This window comes from Lontra canadensis, unplaced genomic scaffold (assembly GCF_010015895.1).
Source record: "Lontra canadensis isolate GAN:19392208 unplaced genomic scaffold, GSC_riverotter_1.0 scaffold144, whole genome shotgun sequence".
Lineage (NCBI taxonomy): Eukaryota > Metazoa > Chordata > Mammalia > Carnivora > Mustelidae > Lontra > Lontra canadensis.
This window is the reverse complement of record NW_022631138.1, coordinates 248,742-276,033: the sequence shown is the minus strand read 5'-3', so window position 1 is coordinate 276,033 and position 27,292 is coordinate 248,742. Positions and strand designations below refer to the sequence as shown.

The window sequence follows — 27,292 nt, the reverse complement described above, 5'->3', positions numbered from 1 at the left end:
CCATAGCCAACTCTCACACTTTTTTTGATAGTTTGGTTAAGTATAAAGTTCTAGATTTGGAAAGCATTTATCTTCTTGCTTCTAGGACAATGCTGAGAAGTCTGACACCCTGCTTCCTGATCCTGTGCATGTGACCTGTTTTTGTCCTGAAGCTTGTAGAATCCTCTGTCCTGAGAGTGTTGAAACTTTATGATAAGGTACCTTGGTGTCAGTTCGTTTTCATCCATGTGCTAGACACTCAGTCTCAGCCTGAAAACTCAGGTCCTCCAGCCACGGGATACAGGCTCTATTCCTTCTTCAGCACGATTCCCTCCTCTCCATTTTCTGCTCTTTTTGGGCCGCCTGATTGTCATTGGTGGGACCTACTTGGCAACTGTTTTAATTTCTCTGCACTCTTTTCTAGCCCTTGGCATTTGCACTTTAACTTGGGGAGATTTCTTCTGTTTTACCCTTCAGTCTCTATGGCACCTGCCATGCCTGTACATTCCTCAGTCCACACATTTGCTCCTTTGTCAGTCAGGAATGCTTCTGGCCAGTCTTGACTCTTCCAAGGCAGATGGGCCGTCTGTTCCTCAATGTCTCCCCAACTTCACCTTGAGAGTCAGTTGAACATTTACCAGCATCTCACTGACAATAGGTGAGCAAATAGAAATAAATCCTAAGTCAAACAAAAACAGTAAGGAAGGATTCTAGAATCCTTATAGATGAGACCTAGCCTGTGCCGGCTATGGAGTAATCATCCCTCAGCTCCAAACCTACCTTCTATTCTGGGCCACCCTGCAAACCACATTTCTGTTCTGCTAGCTACTCCCATTTAGGTTACGTCAAGGGGAGGCTCGTGGAGACTGCAGGGCTGGAGAAGAAAAGGGACGCCCTTCCTCTTGTCCCCTTCCTGAGCCTGTTGAGTGCCCCCCAGTGGCGCTTCTTCGTATGGGTATGGGCAGCCCCCACAGCAGCAGTTCACAGGTCTTCCAGCGAGCATGCGCGGAACCAGCTATGCTGCATCCTTCATCGGGCGCCAGCACCGCTGGGTAGCACCCCCTGGGGCGGGGGGGGGGCAGTTTCTGCTCTGCGGAGCCCTCTCAAAACCTTTTTGATGTTTTCCTCTTTGTTCCTTTTGTTTTCCCGCTCTGGCTCTGGTTGCTTCTGGCAGTTGCTACTTGACACCTTAGATTCGCGGCACACCTAGTCAACAGTTCTTTGTAATAAGTTCTTTGTTCATGTCACATGTTTCTGTCTCCTGATTAGACTGTCACTCTTAAAACACCCACCCTTATTTTACAGAAACTCTCGTCTTTTCTTGTAGGAGGTGACCGAGACAGAGAGTGACACTTTAGGCAATATCCTGAATTCAGTGCTCTTGTTTATCAGAATAGATGGTTTTCCCAAATGGGTCTTCCATTTTGACAAGGTAGTTGTTCTCGAGTGTTCTTGCCAAGGACATCCAGGGGTGAAGGTGAGCATTTCAGCCCTGGTGGCTTCATTTCTTTTTCCACACTGGCCATATTTCTTCCTGGCACAGGGGCATTTTCACCCTTCGGCCTTCAGATGCCCACTCTCCTCCAATTATGTTTTTGGGTCCTGATGGCTCTTTCAGCAGGAAAAGGGAGGGCAGCTCTGATTCCTTAGCATTTCCTTTTAGGGAATAGCCTCTCTGTACTCTGGTTCTGCAGTCTTTTTAATTCTTAAGGAACTGTCACCAGATTTCACTTTGGAAAACCCAGGTATAAATTAATTCCACTCATTCTTTTCCAGTTAAAACAATCTCTATGGTTAGGGAAAATTTTCTGTTATGAAAAAGTACTCTGCCCTTGGATTCAGAAGATCTGGAACAGTTTGCTCCCAGAGCTTCCTGACAAGCAGGGATATTTGGGAAACTGTTCTATTTCCTTCCTGGGGAAGAAAAAAAAAAAAAAAAAAAAAAAAAAAAAAAGTCTTGCTTAGCAGAGCTCCAAAAGGAAACTTTCCCGTCAGCCATCCCCAAAGGACAAAGGAAGCTTATCTACATTGGAAATTCAACCACCTCTACCACCCACTGCTGCTCTGCGCAGTCGGAATTATCATTGCAGAGATGGGGCAGGGACAATATAAACATGAAGAAACACTTCATCCAGAATGAACAACGTTGAGGTATCAACTCAGAGGCACGACACAGCCTGTGCCAGAGATACAGATGCAATACTATCCCATTTAACCCAACAAAGGTTTTTCTTTTCCTCGCTCATTCGAGGATATGCTCATGTGGAAATCTTACGAAGGTATCCAAATGAAACCACCACCTTCTCTTTCATGAATCATTTTTATACAGAAGAATAAAATGTGATGAACTCAGGACTCTTGGAAGAATCCAAGGCAGTTTGGTGAGAGTGGAGCCCAGAGAGCAGCACTCTGCTCCTCTAGTCAGACACGAACGGCGCATCTAGTCCACCTGACATGCACGGGGGCAAACACGTTCTGCTTTGCTTCGCTGAACAGAATCATCCCTGGGAAACGGAATGAGAGAGAAGTGTCTGTGCTGAGAGGGCACTCCCAGGAGTAAGAGCAGAGCAGGAGCAGCACTCAGCTGGCATGGGGAAGGGTGTGGGAGGCTTCACCCCTTTCACTCCCGCAGCATCATCCCCTTTTCCATTAAAGCATGTTCACAAGGCTACCCTCTCAGTATAGCAGAGCAGGTGACGTTTTGGACCCAATTGGGAAGCGCCTTCTGGGGGTAGGGGTGGGGAGTGTTTTATTTTGTGTGGTGTTTGACTTAGAAGCAAGTTCTTTATGATCAAGAGTTATCTCCAATTACATACCTCACTGCTTCTGATCCAAGATCTCTATTTACCTAATGAATGGTGACATGGTGCTCGGGCAGAGACCCAGAACCTGCCAAGGACAGAGTTACTTTGATCAACATCTACAAGCAGAGCCTATGATCTGAGCAGCATATGGCACAGTAGCTAAGAACGAGAACTTCAGAAGCACAGTACTTGGTTTGAGGTCAGTCTCTGACGGCGGTCTGCCCTGAGGCAGGTTCCTTTACTCTGAAGCACCTATGTCTCTGTGTAAAAAGGGAGTGAGAAAAGTGTGTTCCTCTCAAAGATGCTAAGAAGGCTAGGTGAGGTGATCCACAGAAGGTACTAGTAACTGTCCCTTAACAAAGCTTAGCAATTTTTACTACCATCATCTGCCAGCATAATTCATAGGCCCAAGGGTCCTAATCAGGAAATGTGACCTCCAGCCAATGGTTGGTTTCTCTCTCCTCTCCTCTGCCACAAGACAAATCCTCTCAGCCTTTAAGTGTTTCCTACCTTTACGGACAGATGGGTATCATCTAGCTAACTAACTGCATCCCCACTGAAGGGAAAGGACCAGCACTAACTTATCTAGAATGTACTAAAATATTTGGCCATGCATTATTGTTTAGAATGATTTTATTTTAAGGCTACACAATATATATACATTTGTAAGTGCACATATGATGTGTTTTATGTACATGGGTTAGACAGCTGTTTAAAGACAACCAGGACCTGCTGGGAAATTATTTTCCATGAAAGTGTGGAAAATAACAAAGATCAACATAGGAGACAAAAACTAGACATGGATACAAAGTATGGATATAGGTTTTCCCAATCAAGAATAGTATCTTCACCAGCTCCTCCCTGCTAGGTGGTCACCACAGGGCAGAAAACTTGAAACAAAGACGGAGCTCTGGGGTGCTGGTTCCCCACCTGAGGGAGAGAATGGAAGAGCAACAGACAAAACAGCCACTCTTTGGTAGTGGGCTAGGTGGCACCCAGGCCACAGACGTCCTGGTCACTGAAGGAGCGATGAACCCTGCTCTGCCAACTTTTCTCAGGCAAACTTAATCCCCTTGCCTCACCAGAATGTCAGAAAGGTCCTCGGTTCCTTCCAGCTTTAGATTCTGAAGAAAGACCAGACACGTGAACTTCAGCATACTGAAAATACAGGAATCATAACAGATTCAAATCAAGGCAACAGGGTAGTGACTATAAAGAATGAGTTTGTCCCAGGACTTTACGTAAAATTACGTTACAGCAAATATAATTTGCAGGATAAAGCTAATTCCAAATCCTTGCCACCTGCAGGGGAAAAATGCAAAAAGCAAGACTTCCTGGGCACTGGTGCCCGAAACAACCTCTCTCTGTAAAGGGCCCAAGAGTGAAGCTATTTGCTCTGGCAGGAGCTAAGAGAAGTGGATAGCCACCAGGAGACACGATACGTGACTGTTAACCATGTCCGTGTCCGTGTGTGGCCCCCTGCAGCCCTCCCCCTCACTGCCCCATCACCTCATCCCCGGCCATCTGCGCAGGCCTTTCTCTCCCATCTGTGCAGGCCTTTCCCTACCTCACAGCTCTCCTCCCACCTGACACCCCCACTCCCACCCTGTGAATTCCCCACCAAGCCGGGCACTTGCTTCCCGCAGGATGAAATGGCTATCCAAAGCCCCTCTCGCCCAAGCTCGCCACAAGCGTACCTCCCCTCACTGGGTCCCGAGGCAGGCCCGACCTCTGGCACTCAGCAACCATACTGCCCTTGCCAGGGCACCTTCCTGTGCTGCTAACGATGGAAAGTTGAAATCACCCCCCGCACCCCACAGTGTGACTTCTGTAGCTTGGTTCCCGGTGGTTTCGCTCTGGCTAATGAGTTGCACCGTGCTGGCACTGAGGACCCAGCATCCACCCCTGTGTCCCGAGTGCTGTCACACCGCACTTCTCAGGGATCTCATTACCAGAGGGGCTGAGGACAGACAGGAATGAAAGACTGGGAGCAAGGCCACAAAAAGAGACATGTTCTGGTATTAAGTGTTGTGAGATTTCTCTCTGTGGCTCTGGGAAACAGCCGATCATCACCGCAGCACTTTCATCACAAGGGCAGAGGTCAGACACAGGCACACAGGAAGTCCCGGGCACTTCTACAGCACCCACTTTTGCTAGCATTCCAGTACAATCCAATCGACCCTCTCTAACCACACTTCAGTGTTCAGACAGGTGCCACACTCTAAGATCCCCCCTCTCAGCTCAGGGTGGTGGGGGGGAGGTCAGAATCTATACTGGTGGTACATGAGGGCAGCGAGGGTAGGGATGCTCTGCCTCAGTGACAACATCTGAGTTAGGGACCGGGGCCCCGGGACACAAAGGATATCAAGTTTCATTTGGGCTTGTTGCTGGCTGCCACGCTTGGCACCAGCAAACTCTTGACAAGATGGGTCCCTGACTGCTCCCTTGGGAACCGCCATGGCTGCTCAGCTCTGCAGCTGGCATGGTGCACTGCAGAGCCTGGCCCGCTGTCACAGTTGGCACGTCTCCTGGCTCCCGATGTGACACTCTGGTCCCAAGCCTTTTTTCACAGCTCTTGGTGGTCCAGCTTGGCTGGCCATTGCCTCCACATCTTAGGACTCCTTCCTCCTGCATCTGTCTTCCTTTGGTCCTCCTCTGTCCCCTCTGCTCTCCACGTTTCCATGTGTCTTGACTTTGGCACTGGTAGAATTTGGCCTTTAAAGCCTTTGACACCCAATGATATCAAAGTGCTTTATGTTTTGAAGCTGGGAACTGATAGATTACAATTCAGCACTTAAATTTTTCCATTTGGGTCCTCCTCATTATTTTCATTGCTAATCATACCCAATGGCCCTTTTCTAAGATTCTTCTAAGTGCCTGGCTAATCCTCTGGGGTTGAAACTATTGTATAAGTCAACTGTATTTAAGATGTCTTGTGAGGTTGCCCAGGAAAGATCTAGAAAAAACCTCAAACAGGGTGCCACGAATAATTACTCCCTTGCATACCAAATTTACCTACCTTTTCATTGGCTAAATGTAGGAGACAGGCAAAGGCCAGAGGTATGGAGAGGTTCTGAGCCATGAGAGGAGGAAGGCTGGAAAACAGAGAAGCAAGTATTTAGCTAGGTCACTGCGGTTCTAGGAACAAAGATTCTTTCAACAAGCAAGAACACACATTTCCAGTGAACAAACTAATGAGAAACAAAGAAATATTTCAGATGCATTTTATAAGCAGGTTTTTCCAGTTTCTTATTTGGAAATAAAATGTCACTTGCTCCATTCCAGCCAATGGTGCAGAAAAATGCTTTTTTTTTTTAAATGTCTTTTTAAAAAGTTGGCCTATATTAAGTCATTTATCAATGCAAAGAAGAAACAGAAAAACTGCCCCGAGTATTAAAACAGCAGATGGGGGCGCCTGGGTGGCTCAGTGGGTTAAAGCCTCTGCCTTCGGCTCAGGTCATGATCTCAGGGTCCTGGGATCGATCCCTGCATCGGGCTCTCTGCTCAGCAGGGAGCCTGCTTCTCTTCCTCTCTCTCTGCCTACTTGTGATCTCTCTCTGTCAAATAAATAAATAAAATCTTAAAAAAAAAACCGAAACAAAACCCAGCAGATGGTGTGAGGGTCTGTCACACCAGCAGCTCAGGCTGGAGCACTCTCAGCCGGGGCTCGGAGGAAGGGGCGGGGAGCCCCCTCGCGTTCACCGGCTCGTACCTCTTCTGCAGGTCCCTCGTGAGCCCGCTGAGCATCTTCTCATCAGCCACCTTCACCGGGTCCTCTTTTCCAGTTTCACTGTGGTTTGTCTAACAGAAGAAGGATATTGACACTTCAGACATTCTCGGTCAGTTCACTTTTGAGAAAGCAACATAAATTTTGAAGTTGTACCTCCGAAGAGTTTACAATGAAACCAAAACATTTTCTAAGTTACATCTTGAAGAAAAGGGACCCATAAAGAGACCTTGTGCCGCAGCCTTCGACCATGACACTGACTAGAAGTTATGGTAAATGTGGACGTCAATGGCCAGTATAATCCCAGTAAAGGAAGAATTGCAAAGAGGGTTCTAGGCTACTCTGAAGTAAAAAAATACAAACTAACAAAAGCCATGATCATTTATAGCTTCAACCAAGGGCAGCACAGAATCCATAATCTCTAAGGCAAGCAGTTATCCAAGGATATCATGTTTGGTATTTGCATTAAGATAACCCAGAATGTGTACACAGTGAAAGGAGTGGGGTGACAGGACAGGATAGGTGATAGTACAGATAAAAGAGTGATAATTATTGGAAATAGGTGTTCACTATACTATGCTCTCTCTGCTTTTGAATACTGTCGAATATTTTCTTTTTTTAAAGATTTATTTAGGGGCACCTGGGTGGCTCAGTAAAGTCTCTGCCTTCAGCTCAGGTCATGATCCCAGGGTCCCGGGATCGAGCTCCACATCGGGCTCTCTGCTCAGCAGGGAGCCTGCTTCCTCCTCTTTCTCTCTCTGTGCCTGCCTCTCTGCCTCCTTGTGATCTCTGTCTGTCAAATAAATAAATAAAATATTAAAAAAAAAAAGATTTATTTATTTGAGAGAGAGAGAGCATGTGTGAGCAGGAAGAGGGGCAGAGAGAGAGAGAGAGAAAGAGAATCCTCAGATTTCCCACTAAAGGTGGAGCCTGACATGGGGCTGGATCCCAGGACCCTGAGACCATGGCCTGAGTTGAAATCAGGAGTCAGATGTTTAACCAACCGAGTCACCCAGGCACCCTGTTTGAATATTTTCATGATAAAAGATTTTTTAAAAAAAGAATAAATCCTGGATGCCTGGTGTGGCTCAGTTGGTTGAGCGACTGCCTTCAGCTCAGATCATGATCCTGGAGTCCAGGGATCGAGTTCCACATCAGGCTCCCTGCTCAGAGGTGGATGGTGGGTGTCTGCTTCTCCCTCTGACCCTCCCCCTCTTATGCTCATTCTCTCTCTCTCTCTCAAATAAATAAACAAAATCTTAAAATTAAAAAAAAGGAATAAATCCTTCATTAACCAGGTATAACCAGAGGACAAGGTATTATAAGTCATTTAAATTCGAAGTTTAAGTAGAACCCCGTTCCTACCTCTTAAAAAGCACATTTCTCTTACATTTGTATCCTATTCAGTTTTAGTTGATAAAACCTTATGAATACGACTGAAGCTTTATCTGATAACCAATACTACACAACTCGGGGTCCTCAATCAAATCATGATTTTCACTTCTCAGCCAGCAGAAGGTTTAAAAGAGTAGGCTGAGTTTTCCAAAAAAGCTCAGAACACTGCCTGAACAGAAGAGGTCCAGAAGAAAGGATGGAAGAATTCTGGTTAACTAAGAGCTCCATTCAGCTGGAAAGAATTAGTCAATGTTTCACCTTGTTCTGAAGGAGAGAGAGATAATTTGACAGCAAAAAAAAAAATAATAATAATTTTTAATACTTCTTTTCTACTTAGAATACGTCTCCCTATTAGATCAAAGGGCTTAAACATTTTAGGGTATGTGAGATGTTAGAATTTGCTTTCCAGAACAGTGGTTCATCAACCTAAATCACACCAGCAGTGAGTATATATGCCAAATTTTTCCTTAACTCTGTTTAATTGCTAAAGCTGCTAAAGCTCTGTTTAACTGCTAAAGCAGTGGAAATTGCTTTGGTTTGTATTTTGTGATGACCAGCAAAGCTACATAATGTCTGTGCAGTAGTTTACCATCTGTATCACTTTTTGTGTGATTTGTGTGTTCATATACTTGGTTCATCCCATTTTCAGAGGTGTGAGATCTTTCTTGTATTTCTTTTTCTTTTTTTTTTTTAAGAGTTTATTTATTCACTTGAGAGAGAGAGAGAGAGAGAATGAGAGAGAGCATGAGAGGGGAGAAGGTCAGAGGGAGAAGCAGACTGCCCATGGACCTGGGAGCCTGATGAGGGACTCGATCCCACGACTCTGGGATCATGACCTGAGCTGAAGGCAGCCACTTAACCGACTGAGCCACCCAGGTGCCCTGTCTTTCTTGTGTTTCTGAAAGAATGCTTTCTGTATTCACTGTTGATCTTGGAGCCTTAACCATGAGCCATTCCCCTCCCACATGCTGGGTACCTGGAGAGCAAGCAGAGTGTGTTACCTCTGTGTCTGCTTGCTTGGAGAACTTTGTCAGCAAACTCCACATGCTCTGCTTCAACTTCTTCATGTCCATTCTCTTGGCAGTCTTGGCATAATGAATTTCAATTTTATTTACCTAAAATAGATATGCGACAAAGTAAAATTAAGCAAACTAAAGAAACATTTATAATCTACCCATTGTAAAATCAAAAAGTCTGGAGTTCAAATAAAGATTCTGATATAGTCTTGATCAAAGGAATTACAGAGCTTCCTTTGGATATGCCAAAACAGAGTCCCTCAATTCAATCTAATTTCTTGTTGATCAAATGCAATCTACATTTTTTTAACTACCTTTTTTTTAAAAAAAGATATTTAAAATGTATTTATTTGATAGAGAGAGAGAAAGTGAGAGAGAGAGAGCATGAGAGGAGAGGTCAGAGGGAGAAGCAGACTCCCCACAGAGCTGGAAGCCCGATGCAGGGCTCGATCCCGGAACTCCGGGATCATGACCTGAGTCAAAGGCCATCGATTAACCAGCTGAGCCACCCTGGTACCCAAGTACAATCTCCATTAAGACTAAGCTGGGGGGCGCCTGGGTGGCTCAGTGGGTTAAAGCCTCTTCTTTCAGCTCAGGTCATGATCTCAGAGTCCTGGGATCGAGCCCTGGATCAGGCTCTCTGCTCGGCAGGGAGCCTGCTTCCCTTTCTCTCGGCCTGTCTCTCTGCCTACTTGTGATCTCTCTCTTTGTCAAATAAATAAAAATCTTTAAAAAAAAAAAAAAAAAAGACTAAGCTGGAATTCTAGGGTAAAGAGCCAGGCCAATCAAATGGATATGAAATCACTAGGCCTGTCACCTGGTATGCATGTGATTAATGCATCATCATTTCATATGAATTGAATCTGGCCAAGATTTTCTTTCTTTTTAAAAGACATTTTACTTTTAAGAAATCCTTACACCCCGCACGGGGCTTGAACTCACAACCCCGAAATCAAGAGTGGCCTGCTTCATGGACTAAGCCAGAGCCAAATGGCCAGCCTCGCCCAAACAGCACAGAAACCAATTTTCCCTGCCTGCAGCCTTCATTCACATACTTTACCACTTTGCTTCTAGTTATATGGCTTATCACCATTTCTAAAGAGATGGCTAGTTCCACACAAACTAAATTAGCCATCCGCTCCTTCTCAACATGACCCTATTTAAGAATCAGCCACTTGGAGAGCAGCAGGTTAAAACTGAGAAAGAAAAAAACAAAAAATCAAGTCCAGACCAATGTGACTCTCATATAGGAGGAAAATTAAATAGATCTCAGGCAAACAATCTAACATAATTCTTGGCTTTCACCTTTACCTTCTGAGGTTCAGCTATCAGATTTGACTCCCCATAAGTGGTGATGTCCAATCCTTGGACTTCAGGCACATCACCATTCTCTTGTGCTGTCTTGGGTGGATGGCAGGATGTAAGGTCAAAGATCCCACCTGGTCCCACAAATAAGTCATCCGACTCTTCATAGTCACTGTCAGCAGCCTGGGCAAGGAAACAGTTCTTCAAGTTTGGCAGAAGCTTGGAGTGTCCTTGAAAAAGACTCTATTTACACATTAAGAGCAGAGCACCTGAGAGTTCATTATATGAGTCTAGCCTAGGATGGTCTTCTAGGTGCCTCCAGTGACCCTCCGGTTACACATAAGCCCTATGAGGAAGGTATCTGCTAACTAAGACCTCCAGAGCAAGGTAGGAGGAATAATCACAACTGCCAGTGTCCCCTTTGGTTTCTAGCCAATTTCAGATTTCATTTTATGGACAGCATTTCCAAAACACCTGAGATCTGACCCACATGCCTCACCCGATGAGAGCACAAGAGGTGTCAGAGGTCTCCAGCCGGCAGTGGGGGTCCTGCCTGGGAGCTGTGAAAAAGTCGTTCTTGGACCAAGACCAGCAGGAATGGATCAGATCTCTGGGCTGGGGCCCAGGACTTGGTTTTCAAGCAGGCTCTCTGGGTGATTCTCATACCCGCTGAAAATGTGAGAAGCACTTGCCAAGCGGTCAGTCTGGATTGTCACTAAAAGGTAACCACCCAGCTCTCCTCCAAGGAAGATGACAAGGTAAACAAGCTATTCTTCAGTTCTTGTCCCTCTCCCCAAAGGAACACAGAGACCTAATATTTTCTCCCTTTCTGTTATTTACATTTGCCATTTTATTAGTAGACTCACAAAATTATTTAGTCTAAACTAAGATCTAAAAATGGGGAGTGGCTTATACAAATTCACAACGTAACAACCAAAATCAGAGCTACAAGCCCCGTCTCCTGAATCTACCCCCTAGACCTTTCCCTTTCAGACCCCACCATCTTCACATGTCTGAATGTCCTGTCCCCCTAGACAAAAATATTAGTTTCTAAAAGCAAGAGGAGTATTTTCCTCTGAAATCCCAAAATAGTCAAAATAAGTGCTTTGCACAGGCTAAAGACATTGACTGGTTTATTGGAATATGACCATTCACTTTCCACATACAGGGTTTGAGGTAAAGCAAGCCTAGCTTTTGGCTGTTTCCTCAGCTTTTTTCCATTTCCTGATGCCTGGGGGGCTGGGCAGGCAGCCATAACCCTCCTCCCCCAATTCAAAATTTCCTACAGCCTTCCGCTATATAGGAAAGGGAGAAGATGGGGAATAGAAAAGGCTCTTCTGCTTATGAGAAAGGACAGAGCTCCTCTCTCCTTTTACCTGTAATCCAGGGCAAAAGTTGGAGGTGTCGTTAGGGTTGTTGTAATCATAGTCTCCAATTTCTTCATAATGTTCGGTTCCTGCTCTCTGGCCTTGGGCAGTCTTAAGTAACTAGAATGAAGGAAAGAACAACTGCAGAAAGCAATTTCTAGAAAAGTAGTTCCAACCTAGGTTGGACGATAACCTTAGTTCTTATGATCAAGCTCCTAGAATTACAGAATTTTAGAGTTTTAAGGGCCGTGAGAAGTCATCTAATCCTGACAACTTCAGTTGCACAACTCCATTCTAGAGCAAGCCCCATGGTAGCAGCACTTGGAGTCCATCCATCCTAAATAAACCAGAGCAGCTCATTTGCAATTAGGTCTGCACACAACTTCATTTTAAAAAGGGTTCGTTAAAAACAAAATTGCCAAAAAACAAAACAAAAACCCCAACAGAATTGCCTATAGCTATCTGAAAAGAAGTCAACTTGAGGCTGCTCAAATAATTCTGAGAGAAAACCCACTCATGATTTTAATTCACAGACAGCCTGTCCCATTTCTGGGGCAATCGCTGCTCCCTACATAGCTATAGGGAGAAACATCCAGCTCTTCTCCCCGTCATTACACCCCCCAGGTCCTTGTTCTGCCTTCCAGAGCCTCACAGAACAAGCCTCCCTCCTCTTTTGGGAAGGCCTGTGACCACAGCCCTTCAGATATTTGCTGCCCGTTAGACCAGTGATTTTTACCTGGGGTATGTGTCTTTGGGGTGAAAGGTCCCCCAGTAATGGGTATGTGATCAAAGGAGCGAGACTGATACAAAGCAAAGTTCAAGCAAAGCTTTACTCAGCGCCAAGCATCCAGAGTCAAACTGAATGTTCGGGGCCGCACCTCTTACAGAGAGGGTGACCTTTCTCTGCTTCACAGACTAGCTTTTAAGGGCAAAGGCCATGTGGTTGGGCCTGGCCACGCACAGGCGGCCAATGAAATTGTAACACACAGAGAAAGCTGCACAGTCATGTTAGGTCACACATAAGTGACCAATGAATTATAATTTACCCTAGTAGATATTTGAACTAGCCTATCACCTTGGTCAGAATTGGCGCCCAAAAGGCTCCCAAAGGGTAGGGCCCATACTCCTTGGTAACAAGGGAGACAGTATGCGCCCCCCCCCCACTGATTGGATGTCTCCACCAGGCCTGAACCACCCTTGTATTTGGGCTTTGTTACCTGGGACTGGTTTCTGGGACTTGTTTTTAGTAAGTCCCCTGGGGGGAGGGGGGCAAGGACAGTTTAAGGGTTAAACAACAAGGTTATTGTTTAACTGGATGGAGATGAAAGTGCTTGGGCTAAATAGGTCCTTACAGGGGTGAAGGAAGTGAGGCTGAAGGTATTCAATTTACAAAGCATACTGAATATTCTACTACAATGATATAATCCAAAAGCAGGAAAAAAAAAAAACCCACAATGTTTTTGTAACACAATCCAAAAATAATATTCAATAATAGGTATTTATTGACTTAAGTCCTCTTTCTTCCTCAGTTCCTCATATGACTCCATTTCTAAATCCCTCCCCATTTAGGATACTGTCCTTTAGGCACATGCTAAACTGTCCATAATCTACAAGAAGTGTTTCAGGAAGGGGCTGTGACCTCCTCGTGTTATCAGCTGGTTGCTACTAGAATCCGCCTGTAAGATAATTAAACTGGATGGTTGATCTGTATGGTCTGTAGCCAAACAGTGCTTACTAACCCAGCATTTAATTTCCAGGGTTTCCAGAGTTTAATAGTCATTATCCCTGTGTAGCCCTGGTGCAAGGGCAGGGATCTTCAGTTCCTGCTGCCTGGCTGCCCTACCACTCAGTGACTTTGACCCTGTGGACAATTAGAAGCAGAAGTTCTTTCTTCTACTATAAACAACAAAACAACAGCCCCTGGAATTAATATGCAAATTCCCACCAAAGGCCACAGTCTTCAGATGCTCCTAATAAGGGCTTGAGGGAAGGGGGTTGGGTAACTCCTGGCCACAGAAAGGAGCTCCTGGCTGGGTAAGGTTTGGTAGCAGTGCCCACTGTCCTGCTGTCCTGCTCTTCTGCCGCAGGGCCCCATTTTCCCATTAGAACACGACCCGGCTAGCATCTAACCAACACTGACCACAGCCATCGTTTCTACTACTGCTGCAACTTTGTATCTCTTTCTGCGTTTTTAAGAGTATTTCTGTTAAGTAAACAGTACTGATTAAAAGGAAAAATATATTAGTGTTGGATTATAAAAACACAATGGGAGATTGTGAATCAGGAGAACTGTATACATATCATTAACGTCTTGTAGAGAAACAGGCAAAATAAGGAAGAGGAAAATAAAGACAGTTTGTGTCTAGGACACCACAAGACCAGAACACCCAAGGAAAGCAAGTGAGCAGAGGGTCTAGATAAAAGGGAACTTAGCAGGAACCGATGCCTGGTAACCCTGGCAACGGTGACACAAACTTGCGACCAGCATGGCCAGAAGCAGCTGCGGGCAGATGAGGTGAACAGCGACTGGGGGCCAACCCTGGGTGGTCTAGATGCTCATCAGAACAGAGGAGCCTCGACAGAGCCCAGGAAGGTGGCACAGCTCCAGATAACTCCCTTGAGGACCACACGGTCAGGTGCTTGGCACCCCCACTATCCCATAAGTCACAGTGGGGCTTGTGTCTACACCTGGATCATGAGGAAGGCAGTGTGGCCTGGGGAAAGCAACTGGCTAGTGAATCCACAACATCAATGAGAAAGGGAGAGAATCAAGAAATAACTATCACCACGTAAAAACCTTAGTGAAAGACTGTTTATCCCCCTAGGGTTTCAGCACCTAGGCCTCAGCGGCCACCCAGCACTCTCACCAGCTGAAGTATCCAAATCTCCAACCTGCGTCTATGCCATAAACTTTCCCTTTAGCTTTGCTACACCCGCTGCATTTCCCGGTGACTGCCCCTGGCTAACACCTTCCCCTCCCCTTGTGCTCTCCTTTTCCTCGAAGGCACGGGCTAGTAGTCAACATTGCCAACCATCTGATTTTTCCCATGCTACCAGCACGTTTGACAGCAGCAGCCTGGAGGAACCAAGGAGCAGTCTTACCCTGGTGCCTGGTTTGAGATACAGCTGGACAAGATGATCTGTCTCGTAGAAGAAATCCGGGGGAAGGGTGGTGGCTTTCCAATTCTGGTTCTCCAAAGTGGACTTGGCCAGAATAGTAGAAGCCTGTTAATTAAAAACAAAAACCATTCTTTTTTTTTTGAGAGAAAGGGAGATATTGAGAGAGCACACATGAGGCAGGAGTGGAAGAGTGGCAGAGGGAGAGAATCTCAAGCAGTCTCCACGCTGAGCACAGAGCCTATTGCAAGACTCACAACCCTGAGATCATGACCTCAGCCAAAATCAAGAGTCGGATGCTTAACCAACTGAACCACCCAGGCACTTTAGTAAGAATGGTCAAAAAAAAAAAAAAAAAAAAAAAAGCAGCAAGCAGCTTGGGAAGGATTTGGGCAACACTAGCCTACTGTCAAGAGTTCCCAGTTCTGTAGCAAAGAGTGATTTTGCTAGACATTATTAATATTCTAAACCTGATTCTACCTGCCACTGAGTTCAGGGCTATTTCTCAATTCCTCTAGAGTTTGAGGGAGAATGAAACCATCCATTTACTCTAAAACTTAAATTTGTAATGAATTTTTTAAAATCTGAAAAGAGGGGTGCCTGGGTGGCTCAGTGGGTTAAAGCCTCTGCCTTCGGCTTAGGTCATGATCTCAGGGTCCTGGGATCGAGCCCTACATCGGGTTCTCTGCTAGGCAGGGAGCCTGCTTCCTCCTCTCTCTCTGCCTGCTTCTCTGCCTACTTGTGACCTCTGTCTGCAAAAAAAAAAAAAAAAAAAAAAAAAATGTGAAAAGAGCAATTTAAAAAAGCATATAAGCTAATAGATTTAGCACAAACCTTTGTTTTTTTAAAATATACATCAAAGTCAATATCATCGTCAAAGTCGATTTCAAAATCCTTTTTTGTACTCTTCTTTTTGTTCTCTGATTTGGAGGAAGCATCGTCTGCAGAAATGAACACAGATGTCACATTGTTCACCTCTGTGGACAATATTATGTACCCATTTTGCAAGATCTTACCAACCGCAAAAATGCTCACATTTTTGTCTGAGCATAACAGCATCAGGAAAGGCAAATCATACACCTAGTTTCATCCCTAACTTATGATTTGTGGTCTTGCTAATAAAACACAATTACAAGTATGTTAATTAATCCCTTCTTTTCAAAGAGACAATGTAAAACACATAATGCTGGCAAGGCCCTTCAGAGTTCTAGAGTCCTGCCTTGTAAGCCTGTGGTCATTCCCATATATGGCCTCTGTTTGAAGTCACGTGGATACTGGATGATCATCAACACTATCTCTTAGAGTTCACACTTGGAAGTACAGATGTTCAAACTTAGAAGTACATACGTTTGAGTCGGGGTCTAAAGCGCCAGTGATCTGGGCCAGCCCACATTGACATGGTACGGGGACTAAAATAGGAATATTCTCCAGGTTTCGTGGATAGAAGAGGGCACATGGTCCTAATGTCTCCATCCCCAAGGGGTATCATTTCTTCCCTGTAACACACATGAAATCATATTTTTACCTGTCCAACTGTGTACATGTCAATATACATAATACAATCATGCCATTTACATGCAAAGCAGCGTGTGATGAAACTGAAGACGCTACCTACCCACTTCTCCACAGATGAGCAGCATTTCTAAGAGTAAGTCCAATATAAATATTTCATTGTTAATAATTCCTTAGTTTTTACTTCATCAAAGTACTGAAGTTTCTCTTAATTATATAATATTATGATCACAGATAGCTAATACAAAGAGGCTTTAAAGTACTTCATGGAATGCAAGTTTACCCATCTGAGAGATAAGGAAACAGTGGCAGAGGGAAGATAAGTTGTCTTTTTTTTTTTTTTAATTTTATTTGAGAGAGAGAGAGGGGGAGCACACAAGAGAGGGGGCAGTGGCAGAGGGAGATGCAGGCTTCCCACTGAGTAGGCAGCCGCATGCAGGACCCAATCCCAGGACTTCAGGATCATGACCTGAGCTGAAGGCAGACACTTGACTGAGCTACCTAAGTGCCTTGGAGAGAAGGTAAGTTTTCACGTAAGACTGCAGTCAAGTAAAATGCCAGAGTTGGGGGCGCCTGGGTGGCTCAGCTGGTTGAGTGACTCCCTTCAGCTCAGGTCATGATCCTGGAGTTTGGGGATTGAGTCCCACATTGGGCTCCATGCTCAGCAGGGGGTCTGCTTCTCCCTCTGACCTTCCCCCTCTCATGCTCGTTCTCTCTCATATAAATAAATAAAACCTTAAAAAGAAAAAAAATGCCAGAGCTGCAAGGAGGACACAATTCTCTGAATCAGCCTCAAGATCTTTCCATTCACAAGGCTTCCAGCCATACAGATGATAATCTCTCAGTCTTCCTTTCCCATGCTTCCGTAAGTGAGGGCTCCAATAACACTTGTAGTGCCTACTAAAAGTGAATAGATGTTACTCTGATTTGTCCTTCAAATGACAAATGACAATGGGGGGGGGCACTTATAATCTGTTAAGCCACCTAGCTTTATTCTGGGCTATGTGCTAAGAGTCTGACTGGCCAGTCCAGTATGACAGTTTGGGTTTGGTTTTTCAACCTTTGGGCAGTGTTCTAGTCTGTGGGGGAGCCTGACACATCAGAAAGTATGTTAGTGCTGCTATACTGCCCTCTAAAGGTCAAGGTCCAAGGAAACCTCAGACACTGAGCCGCTTTTATCTACACTGAGCTATAAATACACCATCTTCAAACCAAGCCTTGTGTAATAAGGTTAAAAAGCTTTAAAAGAGGACTTTGCCTTTATCTACAGAATCTTTACTTTAAAACCAGTAACCTGTATTTGTATATTTATTGTGTAGTTAAAACTTAATTTTAAGTAATCTGTCCACCCAATGTGGGCCTCAAACTCACAACCCCAATATCAAGAATCACATGCTCTACCAACTGAGCCTGCCAGGTGCCCCTAAAACTTAATTTTAAAAATTAGAATATATGAAAAAAATTCACATTTCTAGTATGTAGAATGCCTTTATGTTATTAAGGAACAATTGTACTGTACTGTGAGCTCTAGATGGAGAAAGAAGATGGCTTCAGTAGAATCTCTGCTCAATTCTCACAGATACTCTTCTTTTCTGGCAGTCAGGCTGGGAATTTATTGGGAACTTATAGGCAAAGCTATAAAGAGCTTGGCTCCCATCCCCTGAGAATCTGTGGGCCAGGGCAGGGCTAAGGCCCTTGAGACTTGAACTCCACCCATTGTCTCTTGCAAAAGACAAGGCTATGTGGCAGGCGCCTTTTTCATCCCAACTCTCCAACTCCCCGACTCAACAACTAACCTACTTCCCAGTATCCTCAATTCTCCATCAAGCATCCCCTCCAGCAAACTTCTCTAATGCCCTCTGGGGGAATTACTTCTTCTACCTGCCCTCCTCCCACAAGGCCCCTCCAGGTTAGTACTGGTTCAGCACATAGCACTAGGATCTGTAGGTCACCTCCCAGCTGGCTCCAGGCACCTCACCATGCAAGCAGCAGAATGCCTCATTCTGGTGGTGGTATGGGCCTAGACCACAGTCTAGGTCTTTAACCACAGCAAGCACCTGTTTCACAGAGACTGGCTAGAGCAGACATACAGGTTGCTGCCGCTGCAAGAGGGAGTGTGCCCAAGCTGCTGTTGGACATACGCCACTATGCCACTATGTTAGGCTTGCCCTTGTCAATGCACGAAGTGTACAGTGGTCTGAATGGTGCCATCCAGGGACCAGCAACAAGGGGTACCCTAGAAAACACTGGTATTCATGATTCAGCATGGCCCTATCCCATCTCAACCTAGAGAAGCCCATAAAGACCTTTCAGTCCAGGGGGCGCCTGGGTGGCTCAATCAGTTAAGCGTCTGCCTTTGACTTAGGTCATGATCTTGGGATCCTAGCACTGAGCCCCATGTTAGGCTCCTGGCTCAGCAGGGAGCCTGCTTCTCCCTCTCCCTCTGCTTGCTGCTCCCCCTGCTTACAGTCTCTCTCTCAAATAATAAAATCTTACACACACACACACACACACACACACATACACATACACACACACACATAACCTTTTAGTCCAGTACAGTGTTCACAATCCTGGATGCATAGTACAATCACCATGGAGTTTTGGGAAATGTGACGCAAAGCCTGGCCTGTGGGACTCTCAGTTAAATGCTCTGGGGTGGAGCCTATTGTCCAAAGTTCATTACAGGTAGTCAGAATTGGTCAAAGACACTAAGCGATACCCAGCTCTATCCCATTACTTAACTTCTCTGAGCCTGTTTCCTCATCTGTGAAATGGGGACAACAGGACCTCATGATAAGATTGTTGCAAGGCTTAAGTAATTACATTTTCTGTTTTCTGTGAATTATGTGAGATAATGTAGGTAAGGCCCCTGACACAGTGGCTGGCCTGAAGCCAGATTAATAGAGCACTCAATGAGCTCAGACATTACTATTATCATCTAGGCCAAACCCTTCATTTTGTGCATGAGAAAACAAAGACCCCAAAAGATGAGGCCACTTGCCTCTACCCCATATCTCAAGGCTATGCACAGCAGTCAAGTCCGTGCAGTTTCAATACTGAGCTCTTGGGCAAGGCCAGCGCCATGCCAAGGATAAGGATTTCAAGACAGATATAACCTTGGGCTACAACCCAAGCGCCCTGCCCCTAAAGCGCTCAGTAGGATGGATCCTAAGACTTTGTTCTGTTTGAAACTGGGGAGAGAAGTGCAGACATTTCTTCAAGGTAACAAAATGGAAGTGACTAAAGCCCTTTGCTACCGTCAGTTCCTTAGATGTCAGGAAAGTGATGGTTGTTTGTTGACATTCGAATCTGGACTGAAAGAGCTCATCCCACCTACCCACCTACCATTTCTCAGTCTGTAGAAGATAGGAAGGGCACAGGGACAAAACTGCAGGTATACTAATAGTACGAATCAGGAGAGGAAAGGAGGGTGCCAAAGGGCCTCACTGGGTAATTTTGCCTTAAGGTATCAAATGTTTAGCCCGTCAACTTCTACAAAGATGTGAAGCGACATCATCAATCTAATCATTTCCCACATGAGTAGACAAATTATCCTAGACAACTTCTAAGGTTTTGCCCTACACTAAACCAGCTTGGCTGTCCTGTCCCAGGAACACAAAATTGTTATAGGCACAGGAGTTGTCAGAGGGACTGTTCATCACAGTCTTATGGAGTCTTTTATACCCAAGCCCAGTCACGACCTTTAGCGGCCCTCAGTGCCACAGGATTACGGAATCCGCTTCCAAATCATATTCAAAAGTAAAACTTACTAATCTCCTAAGTACATATAAATAAAGGCCAACAAAGTTCTGATTTCCTTCTAAGCCTACTAGAGTTAATAAAAAAATTAAATTTCTACAGATAAGGGCGCCTGGGTGGCTCAGTGGGTTAAGCCTCTGCCTTCAGCTCGGGTCATGATCTCGGGGTCCTGGGATCGAGCCCCGCATGGGGCTCTCTGCTCAGCAGGGAGCCTGCTTCCCTTCCTCTCTCTGCCTGCCTCTCTGCCTACTTGTGATCGCTGCCTGTCAAATAAATAAATAAAATCTTTAATAAAAAAGAAAAAAAAATTGCTACAGACCCATTCTACCACCTCTCCTCGTGCCCAACATGTTCGGTTTTATCTGCTTATTTAGTTTCCCCTGCTTCGCTTGTCCCGTCTGCCTATCTGGTTAACCCAACACTGCCCAGCCCCTCCTCTTTGCCTGACCCTCCAGGCAGGGGCCACTTTGTTTTTGTAATCAGCATGTAAGGCTGTTTCTGTCTATAACCAATCTGGAGCGATGTAGCCAAAAGCAAGACTGCACATGGTGTGGAGAAAGCACATTCCATGCTACCAAAACACAAGTGGAAACGACAGGCACCACCGAAGCAGTGCCTATATCCCCAAGTTCTCCTCCCTAGCACTTTACACGTTTGAACTTTATCCTTCCAGATCCTGCAATGTCATCAATAGGTGGCTGAGCTGACATTCCCAGGCAGGTGTGATGCCATTATGGGTCAGAATGGCTCAGCCTGCGTGGACAATGAGCCAGCAGGCTAGGCTAGCCGATCTCGGACATGAAATGAGATGGTCCTAGCAGGAAATCTGCTAAGAACCAATGGAAACCTCCTCGGGGAACCTGTTCCAGGCCTTTTGAGAGCCTTACGGGCAGCTCGGAGTGCGGCAGGGCTCCTTCCAGCTCCTGAACTCGGTGCGATCCCCGGTGGCACTGTGCTCAGGTTCATCGTTCGCATCAAAGTCGCCGTCCATGGGCCCGTCAGGGAAGTCCTCGCAGTCACTCTCCTCTACCTCGGCATTGACGTCAAACACCTGCTCGTTTTTCTTGAACTTGTCTACCAGAGCAGAGACAGACTGGAGAGGACAAGGAGAGGATTCTCTAATTCTCGCCATCCGTGCAGCCTGGAGTAACAGCCTGCCTGGACGCCTTCTTAGCCATGAGTTCCAGGTTCCAGCCCCCCCTCCCGGCTCACCCTCCCCTGAGTCAAGATTCTCAGGAGAGTAAGGTGCTGAGGAAGTTTACACTGCGCGGCACAGGATGAGGCTGTGTTGTCGTTAGGCACATTTCGTAAAACATGAAACAGGGATTGGCATCCATTAACTACATGTTTAGAGAAAACAGTTTTCCATAGAGACCATTTACTCTGGAAGTGATAGTGAGTAGGCTAAAGGGGGCCAAGCTAAAAATATACAGAGAAAGGCTTTATACATGACAGTTTCTCAGGAAACTCTGTGCCAAGGGACTCAGCCCTGAAGAGCAGGAAATTCCTTAAGCCTGACAGCAGCCTGAGACCAAGGCCTGGAGTTAGCCATGTTCAAGGGGATAGCCGATAAAAAAAAAAAAAAAAAAAAAGTGCACCCAGGAATGACAGGGCTGCCTCACTCTCATTTCTACCCCCCAGGTTTTAGTCCCTACAGAAGTGCCAAGGGAAATGTTTTCTGTACTCCTAGCTAAAGAAAAACGGTGCCAGTTTCGGGTTCTCACTCGTCTTGGGCCATCTCACTGAAACCACGAGCAGCTGGACAAATGCCCAGAGCCCTGAGAAGTCTAAAAGTTGAACTCACCTCATTATGTGTCTCACTGTCCCATTTCGTGAACTGGAACCCGGCCAGGGAAGGGCAGATCTGGCCGTCCTCTGCACACTGCTGCATGGGCGCTAGAGAGGGCAGGAGCAGGCAAAGAGTATGGATGGAGCACGCTCCCCCCACCTCAGAGTGACCAGGGTAGCACGATGGAGAATTGAGGCTTTGTCACCCCCTGTTCTGTGGCAGAGGCTGGCTGGTGGCCAAGCTCCAGGACACAGACTTCTGTCCAGGGAAAGGGTGGTGCTCAGACAACACACCTACCCTGGAGGGAGGCCCCACACTGGCACTCCAAGAGTTACTAAAACATTAGGGCAGAAGCCTAAAGCACACACATTTGACTCTGAAATGGACTTCACGCCCAATGTTGGAGTTGGGAAATCAAAAACCCTCGAAGTGTACTAACGGCACGATCAATCACACAATGTTACTTATTTTAGTCCTAAACTAAGTGAGGTACCTTACAGAATTAAAGTCCCAGTTGACAGCATAAACTTGAAAAATACACTATTAGCACAAATATTTGTACTTAGAAAACTTTAGACAAGAATAGAAAGGAGGAAAGCAGTCCCTGTAACATCTGCCAAGTCCTGTAGGGAAAGGAGCAATTTCATGCGACCCACAAGTGTAGCTACTGTATTCCTGCCCAACCGTGTACCCAGACGATACCCCCAGAGTGTGGAGGATAGGATGGGAGGGGGGATAAAACCCCTGCCAGGCCAGTAAAATGGGCTGACAAAAGGACAGGGCCAGGGATGCCTGGGTGACTCAGTCAGTTAAGCATCTGCCCTTGGCTCCAGTCATGATCCCAGGGTTCCAGGATCAAGTCCTGCATCGGGCTCCCCACTCAGCGGGAAGTCTGCTTCTCCCTCTGCCTGCCTCTCCCCATGCTTGTGCTAACTTTCTCACTCTCTAATAAAATCTTAAAAAAAAAAAAAAAAAAAAAAAAAAGGACAGGTCTATTCTCAGACCACCAAGGTGGAGTGTGAAAATAACTCACAATGCATTCTTCTCCTCAGAACACCCTGGATTGGTAACAAATAAGAACAAGGCTCCTTCAGCTCAACAAAAGCCTATTACAGCCCCTTTTTCAAGTCCAAACTCTGACATTCCTGGCTAACCCCAGGACCCTGAGAAGTGAATGAGAGCCTTGGCTGTTAAGGGGCCCATGAGGGATATGGCACATATGGGCCAAGAGCAATGGTGAGCGTTAGCTACTACTACTAGCCTCTGTGCTACAGAGAGGAAAGAAGTCCATTTTCCCCAAAAGGATGCCCAACAGGGAATTCCAGAGGAAGCTTCTGGGTAATTTAAACAAGCAACATCATGATGGGCGTATCATGGAACCCATGGCTGTACAGAAACTTTTCTGATGACCGAAATGCCCTGGTAAAACACATCATGTGTACCCACCTTTTAAATCTGTCGCTTCCACCCAACCTAAATCCGGCAGCTCCAGGGGTTCCTCGGTGGACAGAGTCTGCACATCGGAAGGAAACAGCAGCTCACTTCTGTAGTCATGGCAGTGGAGGGTAGACAGAAACACCCCTGCTGTGCTGCACTCATCGAACGAGGCCGCCGTCTTCTGAAACATGGGATCGATCTGAGTGAAAAACAGAACAGGCAAGTTATGGGATGCAGACAAAGCAAACAAAATCTCCTTCCCTGGACTCTGTTCATTCTAGGGTATCTTGGCACGTGATCAAAATCGGGAGAGGGCTTTCTAATAGATCAATAAAGTCCCATCCTAGCAGACACTAATTGAAAAGGAAGCCTATGTGTGGTCAGCTGAATAAAGGTACAGCGTTCAAGTACACAGAAGTGGCAACAAGCTTCTACTGTGTCAGTTTATAATCCACACGGACAGTACGCTTCTGCTGGCCTCCTTCCACAAGTCACTGTTTTGAAATGGCTAACCTAGTACAATGCTATCACCACAAATTCCATGGACTTAAAAAGCCTGTGTGATGGATCTGTTCACAAGATCCCATTATTACCCTAGGCAGAAATATTTTCACAGATCTGGAGAACACAACCAAGAGATTCAGGGTAAAGATAGGCAGAGTCAGCAGGGCTAGATGGATGGGTAAAAATGGGAGAGGCCCTAAGAGAGCTCCAAGGCTGGAGTAAGGAGCAGGAGTGGCACAGCCAGGTGACAGCAATCCCAAAGGCAGACTGGGGCACAGTGCATGAAAACAAGGACAGAGCAAGACCCAGGTATGTGTAGCAAGAGTGCAGAAGCCACTTGACTCTACCCGTGGCCCTATGACAGGAAACACGTTGGGTGTTAGGTTCACAAGTCTCCTGTATGTTCCAGGACATAGCTACTGTGGAGAGAAGGGGCCTCAGGGAGGAAGACAGATGCGGATCTCTGACTGAGCCTTGGTTCTGAACCTGACCTTGCCAGAACTGAGATTCTCCTCTCACCTTTCCAGTAAGCCCATCTCAGCATCCTTCCAGCCCCCAGAGTATGACATACATCAACTCCACGTTCTCACTGTCTCCTTACCCCTCAGGCTGTCAGTTACACACCCTGGCAGGGCTTCCTCCCAGCACATCTCTACCATCTACCCCTTCCTTTTTCACCCCTGTTCCCACCAATACAACCCACACCTGAGTTAACCCTTGTCTCTGGTTGCTCCCATTTCCTATCCTAAAAATACTAGTGTTGTTACTCCCATTCCCTTCCTCAAATGTCAACTAGAGCACTGGCTTCCCACCTGGAGCCCCACATCTTGAGAGTTCCTATGTGGGTAGTTAGTGAAAACTCAGCATTTCAAAGAGTCAACACAGAAACTGTAAACACCAAAATAAAGCTGAAAACACTAAGACAATTTTCCTCACTTTTTGTCTAGTGAAAACAATGGTTCTTTCATATAAAATGGATCTGATTGACACTTTTGAGTTCTTTGATGGGAAAATGAATTATTGGTGACTGCATAGTTTAGTAGATGAAACTTTTAGCCCTTTTTTTTTAAAATAGTAATCTCTAAAACCAGCATGGGGCTCAAACTCATGACCCCAAGGTCAAGTGCTACGTGCTCTACAGACGGAGCCAGCCAGGCTCCCCAGCTAGGTGAATCTTTTGAAACAAGTGTCCACAGCAAGGAAGAGAAAGAGTAAAAGGAAAGGCTATACCTCCCACTTCTTTCTTGAAGGTTCTCTCCACCTACCAGCTCTAACGCATTCATTTTATTTTATTTTGTTTGTTTAAAGACTTTATTTGTCAGAGAGAGAGAATATGCACAACAAACTGCATGGTAAAGTCTAGGGCTATTTCAGCTTTGTGAGTAAATCCTGGGTTCTAGCCAAACTTGTATACTGTCCAGCTCCTTAAAGAACCAGAACTTTCCTGTTTCATGGCTTTTGCTTGTGCCTCTGCCTAGAATCACCTTCCTGGCAAGGTCCGTCTGACAAATACCTACCTTTCCTTTAAAGCCCAGTTCAAATTTCACCTCTTCCATAAACTCTGACCTCCACCCACTCTGATTTCCTATAGTATGTGCCTCGAACTTCCTTGCATTGTATCCATTTGTGCTCTCATGGTATAAAAAACTGGAACATAATCAGGTTGGAATCTCCTGTGATAGCAAACATTTTGCACACAGAGAGCTATGTCCAAAACAGATCAGCTCACACACAAATAAGAGTTCTCAAATGGTCTAGACACACCCACAGAATGTTTGCTTTCTCATCTCCAGGCCATCTCCAAGAGAATGCAGGTTCAGGAAAAAGTTGAAACTTCAAATTCTAAGTTTCTGACAATCACTTGCTCTTGTTTATCCTCCGAATTGGGCTCTGGGCTATTATAAGTTTACAGCAGATAACAGAACAAAAAAAGCTTTTTATGATTGGGGTACTCAGTGTTTCTTTAAGACTAGTGGTATCATTTGGCATAACTGTGGCTGATCACCACAGGCTGAGAGGGAACAGTGCTGCTTGCTCTCTTGTTTTCTCTTTAGAACAATGGGAATGGCTGGTTGGTACAAGCGTCCTCAGACTCCCCAGAACTGGGTCTATCTGGTTGGAAAAAAATGACTGGGAAGAGAATTTCTAACCGTGTTGTTGAACAGACATTTCACTACAGATCCAGAAGCAGAGACAAGAATGACAGTGAAATAATACTCAGACTATCTAAGAAGGGGGAAAAACATGGAGAGTTGGGGCAGGGAAGGGAAGGTGGGAGAGAATTATATGGCTCCCCTTTGGATATATACAACATATTACCATGGATAATGTACTTTGCCAGGGACAGATTCACTACCACAAAAACCCGTACATGGATGAGACTGGTGTTAACCTGTTGTGACAGTTTAACAAAGTAAAATTCAGAGCCTTTTCCCAGGGCCACGCAGCTAAGATAGCAGAACGAGGATGTGAACTTTCCATCTGCTGCCCCCAAATCTGGTACTACCCAATGTCAACGCTGACATATGAAGAAATACCACTACCCCCGACAGAGAGCCAGCCACCCTTGTTTTCCCTGCTCCCTCTTCAGCCTCAGCCTCAGTGTCTCCACTGTCTTCAGGCCCCTCCAGTCCATCCACACAAAGTCCTCAAAATAGGATAGGCTGGAGATGCACCTGGGTGGCTCAGTTGGTTAAGTGACTGCCCTCGGCTCAGGTCATGATCCCAGGGTCCCAGGATAGAGCCCTGCGGTGGGCTCCTTGCTCAGCAGGGAGCCTGCTTCGCCCTCTCCCTCTGCCTGCTACTCAGCCTGCTTGTGCTCTCTGTCAAATAAATAAAATCTTAAAAAAAAAAAAAAATAGTATAGGCTGGAACTGCTAGGCAAGCCCAGAGCAGAATAGCCCCATTACTCAGAGTGAACCCAACAAGGCTCCTCACTCCTAGCCCCTGTGTGCTCCCTCTCTACCAACTACCATCTGCCATGAGGCCACCAGGACTAATGTCATAATTGTCCTTCCTTTAGTTTATTTATTAGTCACACATTAAAGACCCAGGTCCACCCAGGATTCTACATTTCCCAGGCTCTAAAACCTAGAAAGACCTGACATTGCCTCTTTGGCCCCCATCCCCCTCTGCTAACAATGGATACTACCCCCAGGATCCTCTAGATAGTCCCTACATTCTCCACTTCTTTCTTGAAGCTCTAACTTATTCATTTTTTATTGTTGTTGTTTATTTGTTTTGAAAATTATTTGTCAGAATGAAAGAGAGCATGAACGTGAGCAGGGGGAGCAACAGGCAGAGGGAGAAGCAGGGTCCCAGCTGAGCAAGAAGTCCAATGCAGGACTCGATCCTGGGACCCTGGGATCACGACCTGAGCTGAAGGTAGAAACTTAACCGACAGAGCCACCCAGGCACCCCTAACTCATTCATTTTAAATTGGGGACGATATCATTCTCAAGGGCATGAAAACTGGTTCTTGGGGAAGGGTAAAAAAAAAATCTTAGAAATGACCATAACCAGGGTGCCTGGGTGGCTCAATCCTTAGGCATCTGCCTTTGGCTCGGGTTATGATCCCA

General features: G+C 45.7%; 1 protein-coding gene across 1 annotated transcript in view; it reads right to left on the bottom strand.

Moving 5' to 3' along the window:
* Positions 1–3,687: 3,687 nt before the first annotated feature.
* Positions 3,688–27,292, bottom strand: part of NCAPH (non-SMC condensin I complex subunit H) — a 34,675-nt gene continuing 11,070 nt past the window's right edge. Inside the window, exons 7-18 of the mRNA XM_032843870.1 lie at positions 23,220–23,409; positions 21,789–21,880; positions 20,872–21,077; positions 16,058–16,206; positions 15,545–15,651; positions 14,696–14,818; positions 11,603–11,713; positions 10,233–10,409; positions 8,907–9,020; positions 6,496–6,584; positions 5,803–5,878; positions 3,688–3,907 (exon numbers count right to left, since the gene is read on the bottom strand). Coding sequence (XP_032699761.1) covers positions 3,848–3,907; positions 5,803–5,878; positions 6,496–6,584; positions 8,907–9,020; positions 10,233–10,409; positions 11,603–11,713; positions 14,696–14,818; positions 15,545–15,651; positions 16,058–16,206; positions 20,872–21,077; positions 21,789–21,880; positions 23,220–23,409 — 1,494 coding nt within the window. The 3' untranslated portion in view covers positions 3,688–3,847. The remainder of the gene's footprint in view (positions 3,908–5,802; positions 5,879–6,495; positions 6,585–8,906; positions 9,021–10,232; positions 10,410–11,602; positions 11,714–14,695; positions 14,819–15,544; positions 15,652–16,057; positions 16,207–20,871; positions 21,078–21,788; positions 21,881–23,219; positions 23,410–27,292) is intronic.